Source organism: Triturus cristatus, chromosome 6 (genome assembly GCF_964204655.1).
Source record: "Triturus cristatus chromosome 6, aTriCri1.1, whole genome shotgun sequence".
NCBI lineage: Eukaryota > Metazoa > Chordata > Amphibia > Caudata > Salamandridae > Triturus > Triturus cristatus.
The window spans coordinates 653,579,446-653,595,922 of record NC_140589.1 but is presented as its reverse complement, the minus strand read 5'-3'; the positions used below and the strand labels follow the sequence as shown (position 1 = coordinate 653,595,922).

The window sequence follows — 16,477 nt, the reverse complement described above, 5'->3', positions numbered from 1 at the left end:
GCTTCACAAATGCCGAAATACACATCCGTGGCGTCTAGTGGAGCATCCCTGCTCCACGATCGCGACGCTGTGCGCGATCGTGGGACAGGAATGCCCAGCATTGAGACATCAGGGGAGAGGAAATACTCTTTCCTCTCCCCCGATGCCTCAAGGCATTGGAATTCGCCCCCCCCCCGCAACACCGCAAGAAAACACTCACTCTCCCCGTTGAACGCGCTGGAAGAAATGAATTCCAGCGCGTCCAACGCTTCCTGATGACGCCGGCGCGCGCTGTGCACGCTGACGTCATCAGGAAGCGTGGGGGGGCTCGGGGGTGGCAGCGGAAACTCTTCCGCTGCCATCCCCCTCTCTAGGGGCACGATCGATGCCCCAGGGGGGGAGCGCCAGCGCTTCCCCCAGGGGCTGTGTTCATGACAGAGCGGTTCCGTCATGAGCACAGCTCAGCCGATGCTCCTGACGGAACCGCTCCGTCATGAGCATCGAAGGGTTTAATTGGGCCAAGTAATGAAGTCTGCCTCACCTCTGGAACGGAATCTACATTATTGGGTGTATAATTAGAAGATATAGTTAGCACAGTGCCTGTTGGCCTGGACTCAGCTTTGTGCAGTTTAAGTAAATCTGAGACCATAACCTCCAGAGAGCACAACTATTCTTTCAGAGGAACCATACTGGCGTCAATATTCTCTTTGGTTTGCTCTAAAAAGATGGCTGAGATAGATTTGATACTGTCATTAGTAGTTTCCCAGTGGCATCATGAAACACTTGGGCTAGAGCATCACATGCCCCTTTTTTAGTGGTGTTGCAGACCCGTTTAGACTGATGTTTGCTTTTGGCTGGGGGTCTTTTTTCATTCACTGGTGAGAATAATCAGGCCATTAGAACATAACCTTAAAGACAAACAGTCCAGGCTAATTGATGCAGTACTGGAACCAGCCTCAGAAGCCACAGCCACACCCTCCCCCAAAGATCTGACTGACTTTGAGTGGGTAAGCCCAGAGTAGCATGACACTCACAGCGCTCAACAGATAATCATTGCTCTGCCAGATCTATCTCCTTAGAGACCATCCCTACTTCTCTAGCCAAAAAGGAATCCAAGGTTGTACTATGGGATTCTCGGTAGGAACTAGCATGGTTCTTAGTCCCCAGTGTCTTCTCTATCCCATCTTAGAACTAAGATCTCCTGGAAATATGATGGGTGGCCAACCAAACAAAGGAAATACAAGGACATGATAGACGGAGCGCTGAAACTTTTCAGACACTCACCCTCAGTCACAAATCTGGGTTGAATCCATCATCGTTCTTTAGCTAACTTCGCCACCCAGTTCAGACATAGCTATATGCAAATCAATCTTGACCCTGTGCCTAGCCCGATCTGCCAAGCCATGCCTTCCCTGGACCAGAAACAAGCATCCTGGGACTGGTTTTGGGCTAACAGCCCTCTTTAGCCAGGCTAGTTTGAACCCTGTGGCAAAGTGAGCAAGGGACCCACGTCTGGGCATACCCTGCCAACTTAGGGTGAGCACAGCAAACACAAGGAGATAATGGACGGAGCGCTGAAACTTTTCAGACACTCACCCCCAGACACAGATCTTGGTTGAATCCATCATCGTTCTTTAGCTAACTTTGCCACCCAGTTCAGACACAGCTATATGCAAATCAGTCTTGACCCTGTGCCTCATGGGAAAAGTCCAGCCTGAACTGCCAACCCATGTCTTCCCTGGACCGGAAACAAGCTTCCTGGGACTGTTTCTGGCTAACATCCCTCATGAGGCAGACTAGCTTGAATCCTGTGGCAAAGTGAGCAAGGGACCCACGTCTGAGCATACCATGCCAACATGGTTCTTAATCCCCAGTGTCTTTCACTTCCCCACCGCTTCCTGGAAATATGATGGGTGGCCAACCAAACAAACAATCTGTTGAAGAGGAAAGGTTGTTCTCACGGCAGTCAACCAGCAAAAGTACTATGGGATTCTCGGTAGGAACTAGCATGGTTCTTAGTCCCCAGTGTCTTCTCTTTCCCATCTTAGAACTAAGATCTCCTGGAAATATGATGGGTGGCCAACCAAACAAAGGAAATACAAGGACATGATAGACGGAGCGCTGAAACTTTTCAGACGCTCACCCTCAGTCACAAATCTGGGTTGAATCCATCATCGTTCTTTAGCTAACTTCGCCACCCAGCTCAGACACAGCTATATGCAAATCAGTCTTGACCCTGTGCCTCATGGGAAAAGTCCAGCCTGAACTGCCAACCCATGTCTTCCCTGGACCGGAAACAAGCTTCCTGGGACCAGTTTCTGGCTATATATCACACTAAGGGGTACAAATGATGGAGTAAAATAAAGCATCAGACATCACTGACTCCAATGAATGTATCTCACAAAAAGTGATGAAATGCTAATGTCCTAAAAGAAAGATATGTGTGTATGAGGAAGGGAGGCAAGGAAAATATTTCTTTTAAAGACGAGAACCCTCACTCACCCGAGGGTGACATGCTTCATCATTGGGTCCCCTCTTGCACACTGTAACCGCAAGGTATACAGTGTGGGCTACAACTCTCAAAAAGGGACAAGAGAGGAGCGTGAGGTGTTTTAATGGGGGTATCCAAGGTGACAGGGGGAGTAAGGGGCAGAGTGTGAAATTAAACAGTGTGTAGGTAAATAAAACTAGCTACAGGGTAACAAAGTCAAATTTAATAATAGTTCCCATCAGCTAGAGTTAAAATGAGGTGATCTAGGATTAACAAAATATCCTAGTTATTGGTGGTCGACATGTTTCTGCCAGATGACTTAATTGTTCGCGGCATTCATCAGGACCTCTCAATATATCACTCTGCTCGTGTAATCAAAATAAATGAATTACAGACCATACTCGTTGGTAGGTTGTAAATGACAAAAGGACCAGCTGCAGTCCGGTACAGTGTCTCTGAAAAAAGATTGTTGGTCAATTCAGTATCATTTATACCAACTTTAAAGGTCAACCTCCACATATCAAAATAAACACCACACACGTGATATGTGTTGCACACGTGATAAAAACACACATCATTCTGGTGAGTGAGTATATTCTAGGAACTCACCTAGGGGTAATGTTAATTTACCTCTACCTTGCGACGAATGATGCTAAAGAGCACAGATTACTAGAAAGATAAAAGAATGGTTCAGTATGGTTCTCACATGTTGCACAACAATAACATATAGACTAATTGATTAGTGTTGCTGTCATTCGATATAGTTATGACAAGCACAATCTATAATTTACACAGTCAGCAGTATTTCAAATAAAAACTGAATTGCTCTCATGTCCCAAAGAAAAAAGGGGGGGAAGGGGGGAGGGTGGTGGGGTGTGACTCGCAGTCACTTCATCGCCATGTGTCGCATGTTGGTGTATGAGACGGACTGTATGCCAAATTAATTGAAGTCGTCCGTGTGTAGTATAACACCCATAAACCCAATATTCCAAAATAAACGAGTGGGTCCAGAGCGTCACACGCACGCTACCAGCCCTTAAAGTCATGGAGTTGAGATAGATAATGCAGGTTAAGTCAGTGAGAAGACTGCACTAACCCGATCGAAAAACACTCGATATCATCAACACCCAAAACATCACCGGCTACCCACACTCACTCCCTTCATTACCTTCCGTTAATCCGTCTCAGCCTTATTAGAGCACCAACCCGCTGGGGAGAAACTGCGCGTCTCGCAGTGGTTTTAACAGCTCCCGTGTACCTTCGTGAATGTGTATACCCGGAAGTGAAGCAAATAGCTTCCGGGTAACGCAGAATCATGGGAAATGTAGTTTAATGCGGGGAGAAGGCGCTAGACACGATCGGGATACAGCATTGTACGCCGTATTGAAGCTATAGTAGTTGCCACCACCAGTTTTGACATTCAAAAGATGCTATGTGTCCCAATACAGCATCCCGAATGACAAACCAAAATCAGGAAAGCGGAGTCATGACATGACAAAATGTAAGGAAGCACGGGAGATACGGCAATGGTCATGTGCGAACACGCTGCAGGGGATCAGGGGGCAACAGTCGGGAGACAAGACACCCCGCATTCTCACAGAATCTCAAGACATATACACAGATACTCAGGGCGACTAGTGTGCCCACCATGTGATATGTAATTAAGTCAGTAATAAAGGGGCTCTACACCAGAAGGCTATATCACCACAGCCCAACACATCCAGATAAGGTGGCTAAATAGATGGAAGCACTCCATATATATAGTTTCCATACGTGGAGCCAGATGCCAAATCCAAAACACTTGTAATTAAATACATAATGCACATATTAGGCTGTCTATCCCATAGGAAATCAGACCAGCATTCCAATGTAAGTGTGTGGTGTTATGCGGCATCTAAAAATGGGAGAAAGTGATACGGGAGACCTGGAAAAATTAAACAGAGCACCAGGGAATATCTTCATTCAGACCTCTCAGGTGGCTTTTAAGACGGAACACCCACCGTTGTTCACGGCGGAATAGAACATGTTCCAAAGGTCCCATATTCACATCATAATGAGGTTTGTCAATGATGACCCATTGAAGGTCGTTTTCTGAGTGGCCCTTCTCAAGGTAATGCCTTGTCATGCGTGTATTCGATTTTTTGCATCGGATGGTACTACGATGCTCAGTGATTCTTTGTCGTACTTTGCGACAAGTCATTCCAATGTAAATCAATGTGCAAGGGCACTTGATCATATATATAACCCCACTGGTGTTGCAGTTTGTGTGGTTATTCAATTTCCATGGTCTCCCCGGTAGAATATCCAGCTCCGTTATGTGACTGGTGAAGGGACAGCAAGAACAGGATCCGCATGGAAAATGACCAACCACAGGATTAGTGTTCCATAGTGTTGACTGGCTGTTGTGATGTACAACAGTTCTTGGTCGTGTGTGTACCATGAGGTCCTGCAAGTTACTGCTTCGTTTCAATGCAAACAGGGGTGAGTCCAGTGTCAGCTTGCCTGTATTAAGTATGTGCCAATTCTTGTTGATGGCCCTTTTTACATTTGTGGTTAAGTTGCTGAAAGTTGTCACACATACCAATCTGTCTGATTTTGGTTTGGTGTATGTTTCCAGGAGTGCCCCCCTGTCATTGTTGCGGGCTCTTTTTGCCGCTCTTTTTACCAATTGTATTGGATAATGTCTGGCAGCTAGTTCATCCGTCAGCTTTTTGGCATGTTTATAATACTGCACCAATTCTGAACAATTTCTCCTGAGTCTAAGAAATTGACCGACTGGAAGGTTGGTAAGTAATGCCCTTGGGTGGAAGCTATGAAAGCTCAATAAGGAGTTACGGGCCATCGGTTTCTGATATAGCTCAGTATGGATCCTCCCTTCTTTAGGGTATAGTCGGAGGTCCAAAAAGGGGATGGAGAAGTTATTATTCTCACCAGTAAACCTCAAGTTAGTATCCCGTGTATTGAGCCATATAGAGAAGTCTTCAAGAGACTCCTGGTCACCTTCCCAGATGACCAGGATATCGTCTATATAGCGTTTCCACAGTTTCAGTTTATCATGGAAAGGATTATGTAGAGGGTAGATGTGTTGAGTCTCAAAATTATGCATGTACAGGTTGGCCATACTAGGTGCACAGGTACTCCCCATGGAAGTACCAGTTGTTTGCCAATACAGTTGTCCTTCAAAACTGAAAAAGTTTTCCTTGAGTGCCAGTGTCGCACATTGCATAACAAAGTCATTGGGTGTTTGGTCATCACGTGGATTACTTTCTAATAGATCCCGTATTGTCTCTAAAGTGGCATCCTGCGGTATGTTCGTATACAACGCTTCCACATCGTATGTGGCCATCAGTTGACAATTGGGATCAAAGGAGAGGGATTCAAGATGTTGCAAGACGTGTTTAGTGTCCTGTAGATACGATGGCATTAAGGATACAAAAGGTCGAAGAAAATGGTCCACGAATTTCGATAAAGGTTCTAGAAGGGACCCAATTCCAGATACTATCGGCCTCCCAGGAGGAGGTCGCTGATTCTTGTGGATTTTTGGGAGAGCAGTTTCTGGCTAACAGCCCTCATCAGCCAGACTAGCTTGAATCCTGTGGCAAAGTGAGCAAGGGACCCACGTCTGAGCATACCCTGCCAACATGGTTCTTAGTTCCCAGTGTCTTTCACTTCCCCACCGCTTCCTGGAAATATGATGGGTGGCCAACCAAACAAACAATCTGTTGAAGAGGAAAGGTTGTTCTCACGGCAGCCAACCAGCAAAAGTAAATTGTGAGTAAAAACATTGAAGAAGAAAACCACTCACACAGCTAGAGCTTATAGCCTTGGGCCAAGAAGGAGGGCCTAGCCCAGCCTCTTCTGGTCGATGATGGGCAAAGACGGGGCTGCTCTTGTACAGTCTTCACCTGGCCACGTGCCCGCCGGTCCATTTGCACTATTTAGCCCAGCAGCAAGTGATAGCCCCTCCTCCTGGGCTTCTAGCAGCACGACAGCTTATGGGGGATGAAGTCCCCATCCAACAACAGAGTCCTCTGGCGTGTCCCGTGCCCGCTGGTCCTCTTGTTGTATTTAGCTCTGCAGCAACAGATGGTCTCTCCTCCTGGGCTTCTTGCAGCAAGAGGGCTTATGGGGGGATGATGTCTTCAGGCAGCAACAGAATCTTCTGGCACATCCCCCTTCTTCCTCTCCACCAACTCATCTCTGGTGATAGCCGGTTCTTTGAATCAGTTCACACAGCTCAAGTCACCAATAATATCATCATTATTGTTCTCAACTGGTAACTGTGACAACAATTCTGCTGCTTTATCGACCAGGCTTGGTAAGTACTGCACTTGGAAATTAAACTCCTCCAATTCCTCACTGCACCTCCTAAGCATAGGAGTCAGTCTTTCACTACGGTTGCTCGAAAACATTTGCACCAATGGAGGATGATCCGTATGTACCAAGAAAGGGATACTCCACAACTAAAACTTAAAATGGAGCACTGCTCAAACTGCGGCTAAAGCCTCCCTTTCAATACAAGAATAGTGTTCCTCTACATCCTTAGGTGCCCTAGAGACAAATGCAACCACTTTCTCATCCCCGTCCACCATTTGAGTAAGGACAGGACCCACACCCATAAGGCTGGCATTTGTTGTTAGGTTGGTTTTCCTTTTTGCATTAAAGTATCCCTATGTGGGCATTTTACTAATTTCTGTTTTTACTGTCTTAATTGCCATGTTACAATCTTCTGATCATAGAAAAGGAACTAATTTCCTTAAAAGTACTCTGATAGACTCAGCAACACTCGCAAACCCCTTGACAAACTACAAATAAAATTCTGCAAGGCCTAAGAAGTATCTCACTTGCTCCTTGTTAACTGGCGTGGGGGCTCTCATTATGATGTCAGTCAACTCCAATTGTGACTGACTACCCTCTCCTGAGATATCATGACCCAGATAAGTCACAGATGTTGCCCTCAATTTACACTTCTGCTTCTTCACAGTTAAACCCCTATTAGCCTCAAAACTTGTCTTAAAGTATCATAATGTTCCAAAGCATCTTTCCCATAAACATGAATGCCATCCTGAAAAAACAAGGCCTTTGGTACCTCGCCCACTACCATATTCATAATCCTTTGGATGCAAACTGCCACAGAACCCAAGCCAAATGGCATCCTTACAAATCTAGATGCCCCCAGAGGTTTTACAAATTAGGTCAAGTGTCTTGAATCCTGGTGCAATTGCGTCTGGTGATATGCAGATGAAAGATCCAAAAGAGTGAAAAGTTTGGCACCCTCCAGCATTGTGATAGTTTCTGAAATATTGGGAAGTGGTTGGCGGTCCACTCAAATCAATTTATTGAGATCGCACAGATCTACACACATTCTGATGGATTTGCCACCGCACCAGTTTTAGCCGCAGGAACCACAGGCGCCAACCATTCAAATGACTCAATTTCCTCAATCACATTCATCTCAAGTAGCTTGTTCAACTCTTTCTTTAGTGGCTTCAGCATCAAATTAGGATCATTGTGCACCTTGTGTACACATGGTTTTGCTCCTTTCCTAAGAACAATGCATTGTTCAGGTTTCCTAAGAAGTCCCAGATCCTCCTTGAACGCTTTCAGAAACTCCTTATAAAAACTTTCTCCCAGATCACCATTGTCAACCAACATGACCTGATAATGAGAATTTGAGTTGAGAATTATCCGCATATCCCTTTGATGTTTCCATCCCAACAAACTGTCACCCCTCTTCATCACATAAACATTGCTAATAGTTTCTCTAACTGTGAACCCAGTTCTTTTAACCACATACCTCAATACCTCAATTTGGATGCCACTGTAACTAACTGGTTTAATGTCTGGAGGAGGTAACTCTGCCTCCTCACTAGCAAATGTCTCATCCCACATTTTTTTTGCAATCATAGCATAGGGAGACCCAGAATCTGCCAATGCCAAAAATGTCTGCCTCCCAATGTTGAGTCTACGTTCAGATCACCACTCCCGCATCCACCTCATTAGGGTTGTCTTTTTCATTAGCAACAACAGTTTGCAAACATCAGTCACACTCTCCACAGCATGTACAGTCAGCAGATTTACAAACTGTAGCATAATGTTCCTTTAAATCCCATTTATGAAAGTTTTAGTTCTTTGCATAGCAATTTGGACAACTAGAAATAGGTCAACAATTGCCACATCTTCATCATTTACTTATGTGTGCCTCTACTGAAGTTTCTGGCTTTACTCCCGAAGGTACTTTAAGAGCATTATGTTCCACATTCAGATGATCATCATGCTCTGTGACTTAATGTATGCTGCTTTGTGTTGAATCACTGTCAAATGATATGTTATGATTTCTCCTCTCCTTTATCCAACAAGACATGTTCTTAATTTCTTCAACAATAGCAATAGCCTTTTTGAGTGAGGGATTACTGGATAGCAATTTCTCCTTAACATCACTACTGTTGGGGCATCTTACCAATTGATCCCTGATCAGTGGATCTGCTAATTCCCCAAACTCACTTGTATGGGTTAGTGTATTTAGCGTTGCAATGTAATGCCCACTCTTTCAGTCAGTTTTTGTGTCCCTAGTAAAGAATTTATGATTCTATAGCACAAGGTTATACGTTATGCAAAATATTGCTCCAAAATTTTACTGACATCTCAAAAACATCAGAAGGTTCTCCATTTCCATTCCCAATTGGTACTTCATCTACACTTTCGTATATGTTTAGACCTACTATCCCTAAGTTATGCAGTAAGATAGCACGCTTCCTAGCAGCAGAGAATTTTCTCCACCAATGGCACATGGTAAGAGTGAAAGAGTTTCTTCCATCATTTTCATGGAAGTATGGGGTCTCCTTTCTCAGAGATGAATGGCAGGGGCTGAGACATATTACCATGGCTAAGACCACAACACAAACCTCTCAAAACTGAGGCACAGATAAAAAATCTTGGCACCAACGATTGTTAATATGTTGCTATCAACCATTAGCTTTGACATAAACGTGGGAACTTTGCTCACCTGTGTTAAAAGGAGTTTCACTTTCGGGTAAATCCCAAATCTAGCATTCTACTGGTCAGCAACGTATACAGACATAATATAGAGTAACTACCATGTGACTCAGATGGAGCATCCTGTGTGCACGACGACATGCCAGGACTGTAAAAAAGTAAGACATTTATTGCAGTGACATAGGGCTATTTTTACAGTTAATTTCGACTCTATGCTTGAGCATCCAAAACATTATGACCAATGGATTCTTTTCTCTTTGCAGACCAGATCCCACCAGATTGTGTTAAATAGGTGGCTACCAAAAATTGCAGGAATCAAAAGAAGTGCAACATTAATCGCCAAAATGTGTCAGCCTCTGATATAGTAATTTGGACAATTTTGCTGGCTGATCAGTACAGAATTACACATTTTTTTAAGCAAGTGTGCTTGAAAAACACCATAAAAAGCGTGTTCTGTCTCTGAAAGTTTCTGTGACTAGTAAAATTGCCCATGGAAAATACTGTTACCACATAGTCAGGGTATTTCCCCAGCTGGTTTTATCTCCTAATTCTCTGTTTTTAGACTAGGCAGGGGAATAACGTGATTTCAATTTTCAAGAATGGCAATAAACTGGTACAACTTCTGTTTCTGACCTGCCTAACTGAAAATGTCTGCAGGTAACGCCTGGAAGGATTTGCATAGAAAAAAATCCAGGGCCTCTGTGCAAAATTCTGAAAAACCCTTTGCATCAGATTCTGGACTTGACAGAAACTCAGAATGCTTGGAATGAGGACTGGAATAGAAGTATTCTCCAACAGCATATATTATCACGGGCAAATTACGCAGAAATAATTACTTCAGTGGAAAAATTATCCTCTGGTTTTTTTATTACATTAAAATTGACCTGCTGGGCAAGTTGTGTAAAACTTGCAAACTTTACAATGTAACTAAGGACAAGATGAACTAACATTGGGAATAGCAATTTCTAAATTGTGATTTTCTCTGAACTGCAATTAGAAAATCACTATTCCCAATGTATTCAACTGTTCTTTTTAAATTTGTGATTCCTAGTAGTTCACAAATCAATGCACCTCATGAATATTAATGAGGTAGGTCCAAATGTACAACCCATAAGGAATGATAGCCATTGAAGGGGGTCGTGCCTTGCTGGGGTCAGCGGACTATAATGTCTATGCTTTTAGATAACGCAATATATTTTTTTCAAATGCAACCCATTTTCCTTAAAGAAAAACAAGATGCATTAAAAAAAAGTTTGTTTTCTTTACTGTTTACTCTTAAAAAAAAAATTGTCAACCTTCTCAAAGGGGAAAGGGTCCCTTGGTAAATCTTTTACGCTGGCGTATGGTTTGCCACCTCTTTTAAGTAGGTGATAAAAGAATAATGTTTTGAGACTGGAATTCAGTCACAAAACATGAATACATATTAAAATGAGTCGATATTTGGCAGGGACGCTCTAGGTACGCCCTTCCAAATACCAATTTGCAAACCCTAATAGCGATTCTGTGGAATCGTAGATTGGTGTTAGTATATAAAAAAGCATTTTGGGGGTTGTAAATGGCCCAATTCTGTGAATCAGGTGGTTTGTAACCTCAAAAATGCTTTTTACACTTGGTCCCTAGTTGTGCACATCATAGAACTTCACTGGTGGGGGGAAATAAGTTTTGCAGAAGCCAAAGATAACTAGGGTTTGACACCTATTGCTTGCACTACTTCTACTGCTCTACAAACATCTCACTTATTTTTACTTTAATTGACTGGGGGCCTTATTTAGAGTTTGGTGGATGTGATGCTCCATTCAAAAGTGATTAATATCCTGTCAGCTGTGTTACCAGTGCCATAGGCAATAATCAGTGGTGGGTTTAACTCGCATAATTCACTCTAGCATAATCACACAGAATTACCTAAGAATTCTGTGAGATTATGCATAATTATGCTAGAAGAGTAATTCTGCATTTAGGTCTATTTCTTAGTGCAAAAATGCCCCCTCACATCCAAAATGGGGGTAAAACCTTTTTGTTCTAATAAATAGTGCTAACTGCAACAGAACACACAAATAGCAAGTGTGAACAGTTGCTTGTGCTTGTTAAATGTGCTATGGGGTAGGATTGTTTCCTAACCATTCCTAATATTTAGCGCTATTTAATTAGCGCACAATGTGCTCTTATGTAACAAATGGGTGTGAGGGTGCATTTTGCGCTGAGAAATAGTGCTAAATGCAGCAGAACACGAATAGGAAGCGTGAGTTGTACTCTTGTGGTAGGATTTCTTTCCCCCAAATTATTTTTAGATGCCGGAGTAATCACATTATTATCAATAATTCTGCATCATTAATTCTTTAATTAATTGAAATTCCATCCGGGCATAGCTATAATACACTAGTTATACAGTTGATGTTACATCTACCACGTTTTTGATTCAGTGTCCCATCTGCCAAACTTTAAATAAGGCCATAAGTATGTAATTCCAAATAAGATTATGATGCTAGACAGAAGAGAAAATGTTTTTCTTGGCTATTCCATTTTATACACAAGACAACTGCACAATTGGATAATGCATTAATTTAATCAGGCAAACAAAACAAGGGAGGAACTACATGCGAGATGTGAATGATCAATCTTGTAAACAAGTTATTTTTTTTACTACTGCATTAACTAATTATATAGAGAAATTGTGCACGTTGCAATTTTAGCTGCTTTTAATCATTATGCCCTATTTAACATGACTGCAAATTGATTCAGCAACATTAAATTGAATACATTTCCTTGGAAGCGATTTTTATTGGTTTGCTTTTATTTTTTATTAATTGTTGCTTAATTAGAAATTTTTTATGACTTATCCGTGCTCCCTAATTTGCTAATAATTCATATTTCCTTTCCCAGTATGTCTGACATTTCTGTGTATGCTAGTTTATTTCTAGAGCCCGGTTTAGAGGAAACTATATTTTATAATCAACTGACAAACAGTGGTCATGTCGTTTCCTTCAGATGTTGAATTGTCACCATATAATTCCACCCTTGGATAAATCATGACTGCCGTCTCCGTGCTGTTGCATTGAAATAGTAATTTCTCTGGAAGAGACTACTAGGGAAATTACATTTAATAAGGAATTTAAATAACCACTACCTATTTGAAATGATACATTTCCACACTTCTGTAAATTATAATCTTATTCACTTAATTGTACGACACCAAAGGCTTACTAAAACTGTACACCATAAGTAACATATGGCCAGATTTCATGTTTGGTGGACATGGTTCATGGTACAATGTGGTGGACATGGTACTTGGGCACAAATGTGGCACTGTTCTCTGTCTGTCAAACAGACAGCCCGCCCCACTCTGTTTAGAGTTGGTCAGGCATCATTTATCCACTGGAAGTGGCCCTGATGTATCTGCCGGTGGAAACCTTACATCAATAGTCCAATAGATTTGGGGCAGAAAGTGTACTTACATCAGGTCTTCTGCCCTATATAAAGCAGAAAGCTTATTTTCTCTTCAGGACCGCCAGTAAAAGCTGGGTTTTCCCAAAGAGGAAAAAAAGAAAAATTAACCCCACACCCTAGGAGCGAAGTCCCAGGGTGTTAGGGTCATTACTTATTTTGTTTTACAGAAACAAATTATCCACAAAACGTTGGCAGAAGGGTCAAATGAAAAATTGCTGTTAGTCAGAAATCTTTTAATGCCTTCAGAGGACCTGCCAAGCTGGCACAGATCTCTAAATATGGTGGACGGTAGTCCTCTTAAAAAGTGAGGCTTGCTACAGGATCAATGACACAATATTGAGGTAAACAGTATTGTTTGACACACACATTGTGCCAAAAATAATACTTTCCAAAATAATATGTTGATTTCATTATAATGGTAAGTACAAAAATATTGAAAATAAAATATCGTTTAGCATTCATATCGTCTAAAACATTCAAAAATGTAGTTTTTTAAAAATATATAGTTTAAAGTAGCACATCTTAAATCTTTTAGTATATAATATTACTATAATGTAAATTATATAACTTCCACTTATACTATATATAAATATATACCTATGAAACAACACACACACACATATATGTATATGTGAGTTGATATATGTATGTATATATATATATATATATATATATATATATATATATTCACTGAAAAAACCATAGGTTTCACACATGTTATAGTTAGCGGAAATTTTACTGATAAAAAACCAATGAAATTCCCCCGTTATAGCTAGTGCTGGCAACTATAACTCACGCGACCGCAATCCTCTGCTGATGCTAATACTGTATTTAGACACTTATTTGCCCATGTCTTCTTCCATACATTTTTAGCTATACATATATTACAAATATTTTTTTTTCATAAAGACACATATGTCATCAGCAGAAGATTGCGGTCGCGTGAGTTATAGTTGCCTGCACTAACTATAACGGGGGAATTTCATTGGTTTTTTATCAGTAAAATTTCCGCTAACTATAACATGTGTGAAACCTATGGTTTTTTCAGTGAATTTGCAAGGTTTTTTAAATGCTAATTCCTAACTATAACGTGTGTGAAACCTATGGTTTTTTCAGTGAATTTGTACGGTTCTTTAAATGCTAAGTTACTTTACGCCATTCGTGGCGTGCGCACCCACTTTACGCAGTTAGTGCCGTGCACGCACGGTGGGCACGCGGTGCGATGACAAAGCAAGAAAGCACGTCAACAAATCTGTTTCTGCTTTCCTCCGTGACTATGGTATGGGTGCCATTTACCACAACAACTTGCGTTATGACATGCAAGACATTTATAGAGGAGATGGTGTGCACTTCAATGATGAAGGGAACAGAGTCTTCCTCTTGAACCTTAGACTCTGCATCGGTACTTACTTGTAGGTACCACTAAAAAATCATTTCATAAACACAACGGCTCTTTTTAGAGCCCCCTAATATCTAAACACTTAAATCTGATTTTCATTTTTTTTTTTTTTTTTTTTCTACCGTACGCTTACCGTAAGCTTACCGTACGCGTACCCCGTGATTTTTTTTAAAATCAATAAATGTTTTTTTTGTACTTTTCTGTCCTTCTTTGACCCCCTTTCAAATGTTAGGGGGTCTGTAACTCTCCTCATTGCCCCCTTTCCTTGTTTTCACTCTTTTTTTTCAGAGTGAAATACACAAAATGGCGGCCGCCGCTTCCTGGTTTCGGCCGATTCGAATGTTTACTAAGATCTAAGAGCCAATCAGAATCGCGCTCGCGCACGCCACCGTACGCTTACCGTAAGCGTACGGTAAGCGTACCGTAAGCGGGCTCAGATATATATATTGATTTAAAGGCTATTTTCTCAGAATCTACTGAACAGATTTACACCAAACCTACAAAAGGCACTTCCTTGACCTAGGGACTACCTCTCTGCCAAATTTTGAGTAATTCTGTTCAGCCGTTCGGGCTGTAGCTCGTTCTAAAGGTCCTATGGAAAAATGCATGGGAAAAACGCGTTTTGGGACCCCCCTTTTATCTCAGCCCCCGCTTGACGGATCCCCCCGAGACTTTCAGGGTAGGAGCGGAGCGTAGCGCCCCACCTATTTTGAGAAATTCGCGAGGATTCGTCGACCGGCGCCAAAGTTATTCAAAATAGAATGTTGAGGTTTTCCTATGGAAACGTGGTCCTAACTATAACTACCTACTGGCGACCGCCAGTAGGTAATATATATATATATATATATATATATATATATATATATATATATATATATATATATTCACTGAAAAAAACCATAGGTTTCAGGCACGTTATAGTTAGGAATTAGCATTGAAAAAACCTTAGAAATTCACGGAAAAAACCATAGGTTTCAGGGGCGTTATTGGTAGCTGGACTTTTCACTCGTACAAAACCATTGATATTCCCCCGTTATAGTTAGTTCAGCTAACTATAACTCGCGCGCCCGCAATGCACTGCTGATGACGTCACATATTACATCACTCATGACATGGTCAGTGACATCACTCATGACATCACTGATGACATCTCAAATGACATCACTGATGACATCACTGATGACATCATCCGGTGAATGTGTGTTTTTCTGAAAATTACATATGTTTTATATATGTATATCTCAAGGTCGATGGAAGAATATATGGTAATCTTGCTGCTCCTGCCCTGCCCCCTTGCCCCCAGCCCTCTGTTTCCATCTGCAGACCCCTATTCACTCCCTCCTGGCTTGTCTGTTCCATTGTAATGCCCCTGATCCGTCCCCCCTGCCCTTTATGGTCTGTTGTGCTGCAGCTTTCTCTCCTGTCTGTCTATTATGGTCAGCTAGCTACCATTGCCTCTTTCCCCTCTGTTCTCTGTTGTCCATGTGCATGGTCCTGTCCCCTCCCTATTGCTTTCTATGGATTGTTGTGCTGCACTCCCGTCCTGCATGCCCTGTGTGGTGTATTGTGCTGCTGCAAACCCTGATGCCTGCCCTGTAGGGTCAGTTTGGTGCACCTCTCCATGTCCCTCCTGTCCTTTGTTATCCGAGTCCATGTCCCTACCCCAATTCCTCCTGCCTACCATGATCCAAAGTACTATACTTGCGAACATTTTGAACTAGGTACACAGGGCATGCGGGACGGGAGTGCAGCACACCAATCCATAGAAAGCAATAGGGAGGGGACAGGACCATGCACATGGACAACAGAGAACAGAGGGGAAAGAGGCAATGGTAGCTAGCTGACCATAATGGACAGACAGGAGAGAAAGCTGCAGCATAACAGACCATAAAGAGCAGGAGGGACGGATCAGGGGCATTAAAATGGAACAGACAAGCCAGGAGTGAGGGAATAGGGGTCTGCACATGGAAACAGAGGGTTGGGGGCAAGGGGGAAGGGCAGGAGCAGCAAGATGACCATAAGGGTCAGGCAGGATGGGCACTAGAAACAAGACACACCATGGAGAGCAACAGTGAGACTATGATGGCATACACACCGATCATGGAGGGAAGGTGGGAGGGGGTCAGGGGCAGCTAGCTGACCACACAGGGAAGGTGGGAGGGGCCATG

At 42.4% G+C, this 16,477-nt stretch overlaps 1 protein-coding gene across 1 annotated transcript in view; it reads right to left on the bottom strand.

Moving 5' to 3' along the window:
- Window positions 1–7,825: 7,825 nt before the first annotated feature.
- The window catches only part of LOC146817694 (uncharacterized), a 164,269-nt gene continuing 155,617 nt past the window's right edge, over window positions 7,826–16,477 (bottom strand). Inside the window, exon 4 of the mRNA XM_085609662.1 lies at window positions 7,826–8,128. Within this exon, the coding sequence (XP_085465788.1) occupies window positions 7,826–8,128 (303 nt within the window). The remainder of the gene's footprint in view (window positions 8,129–16,477) is intronic.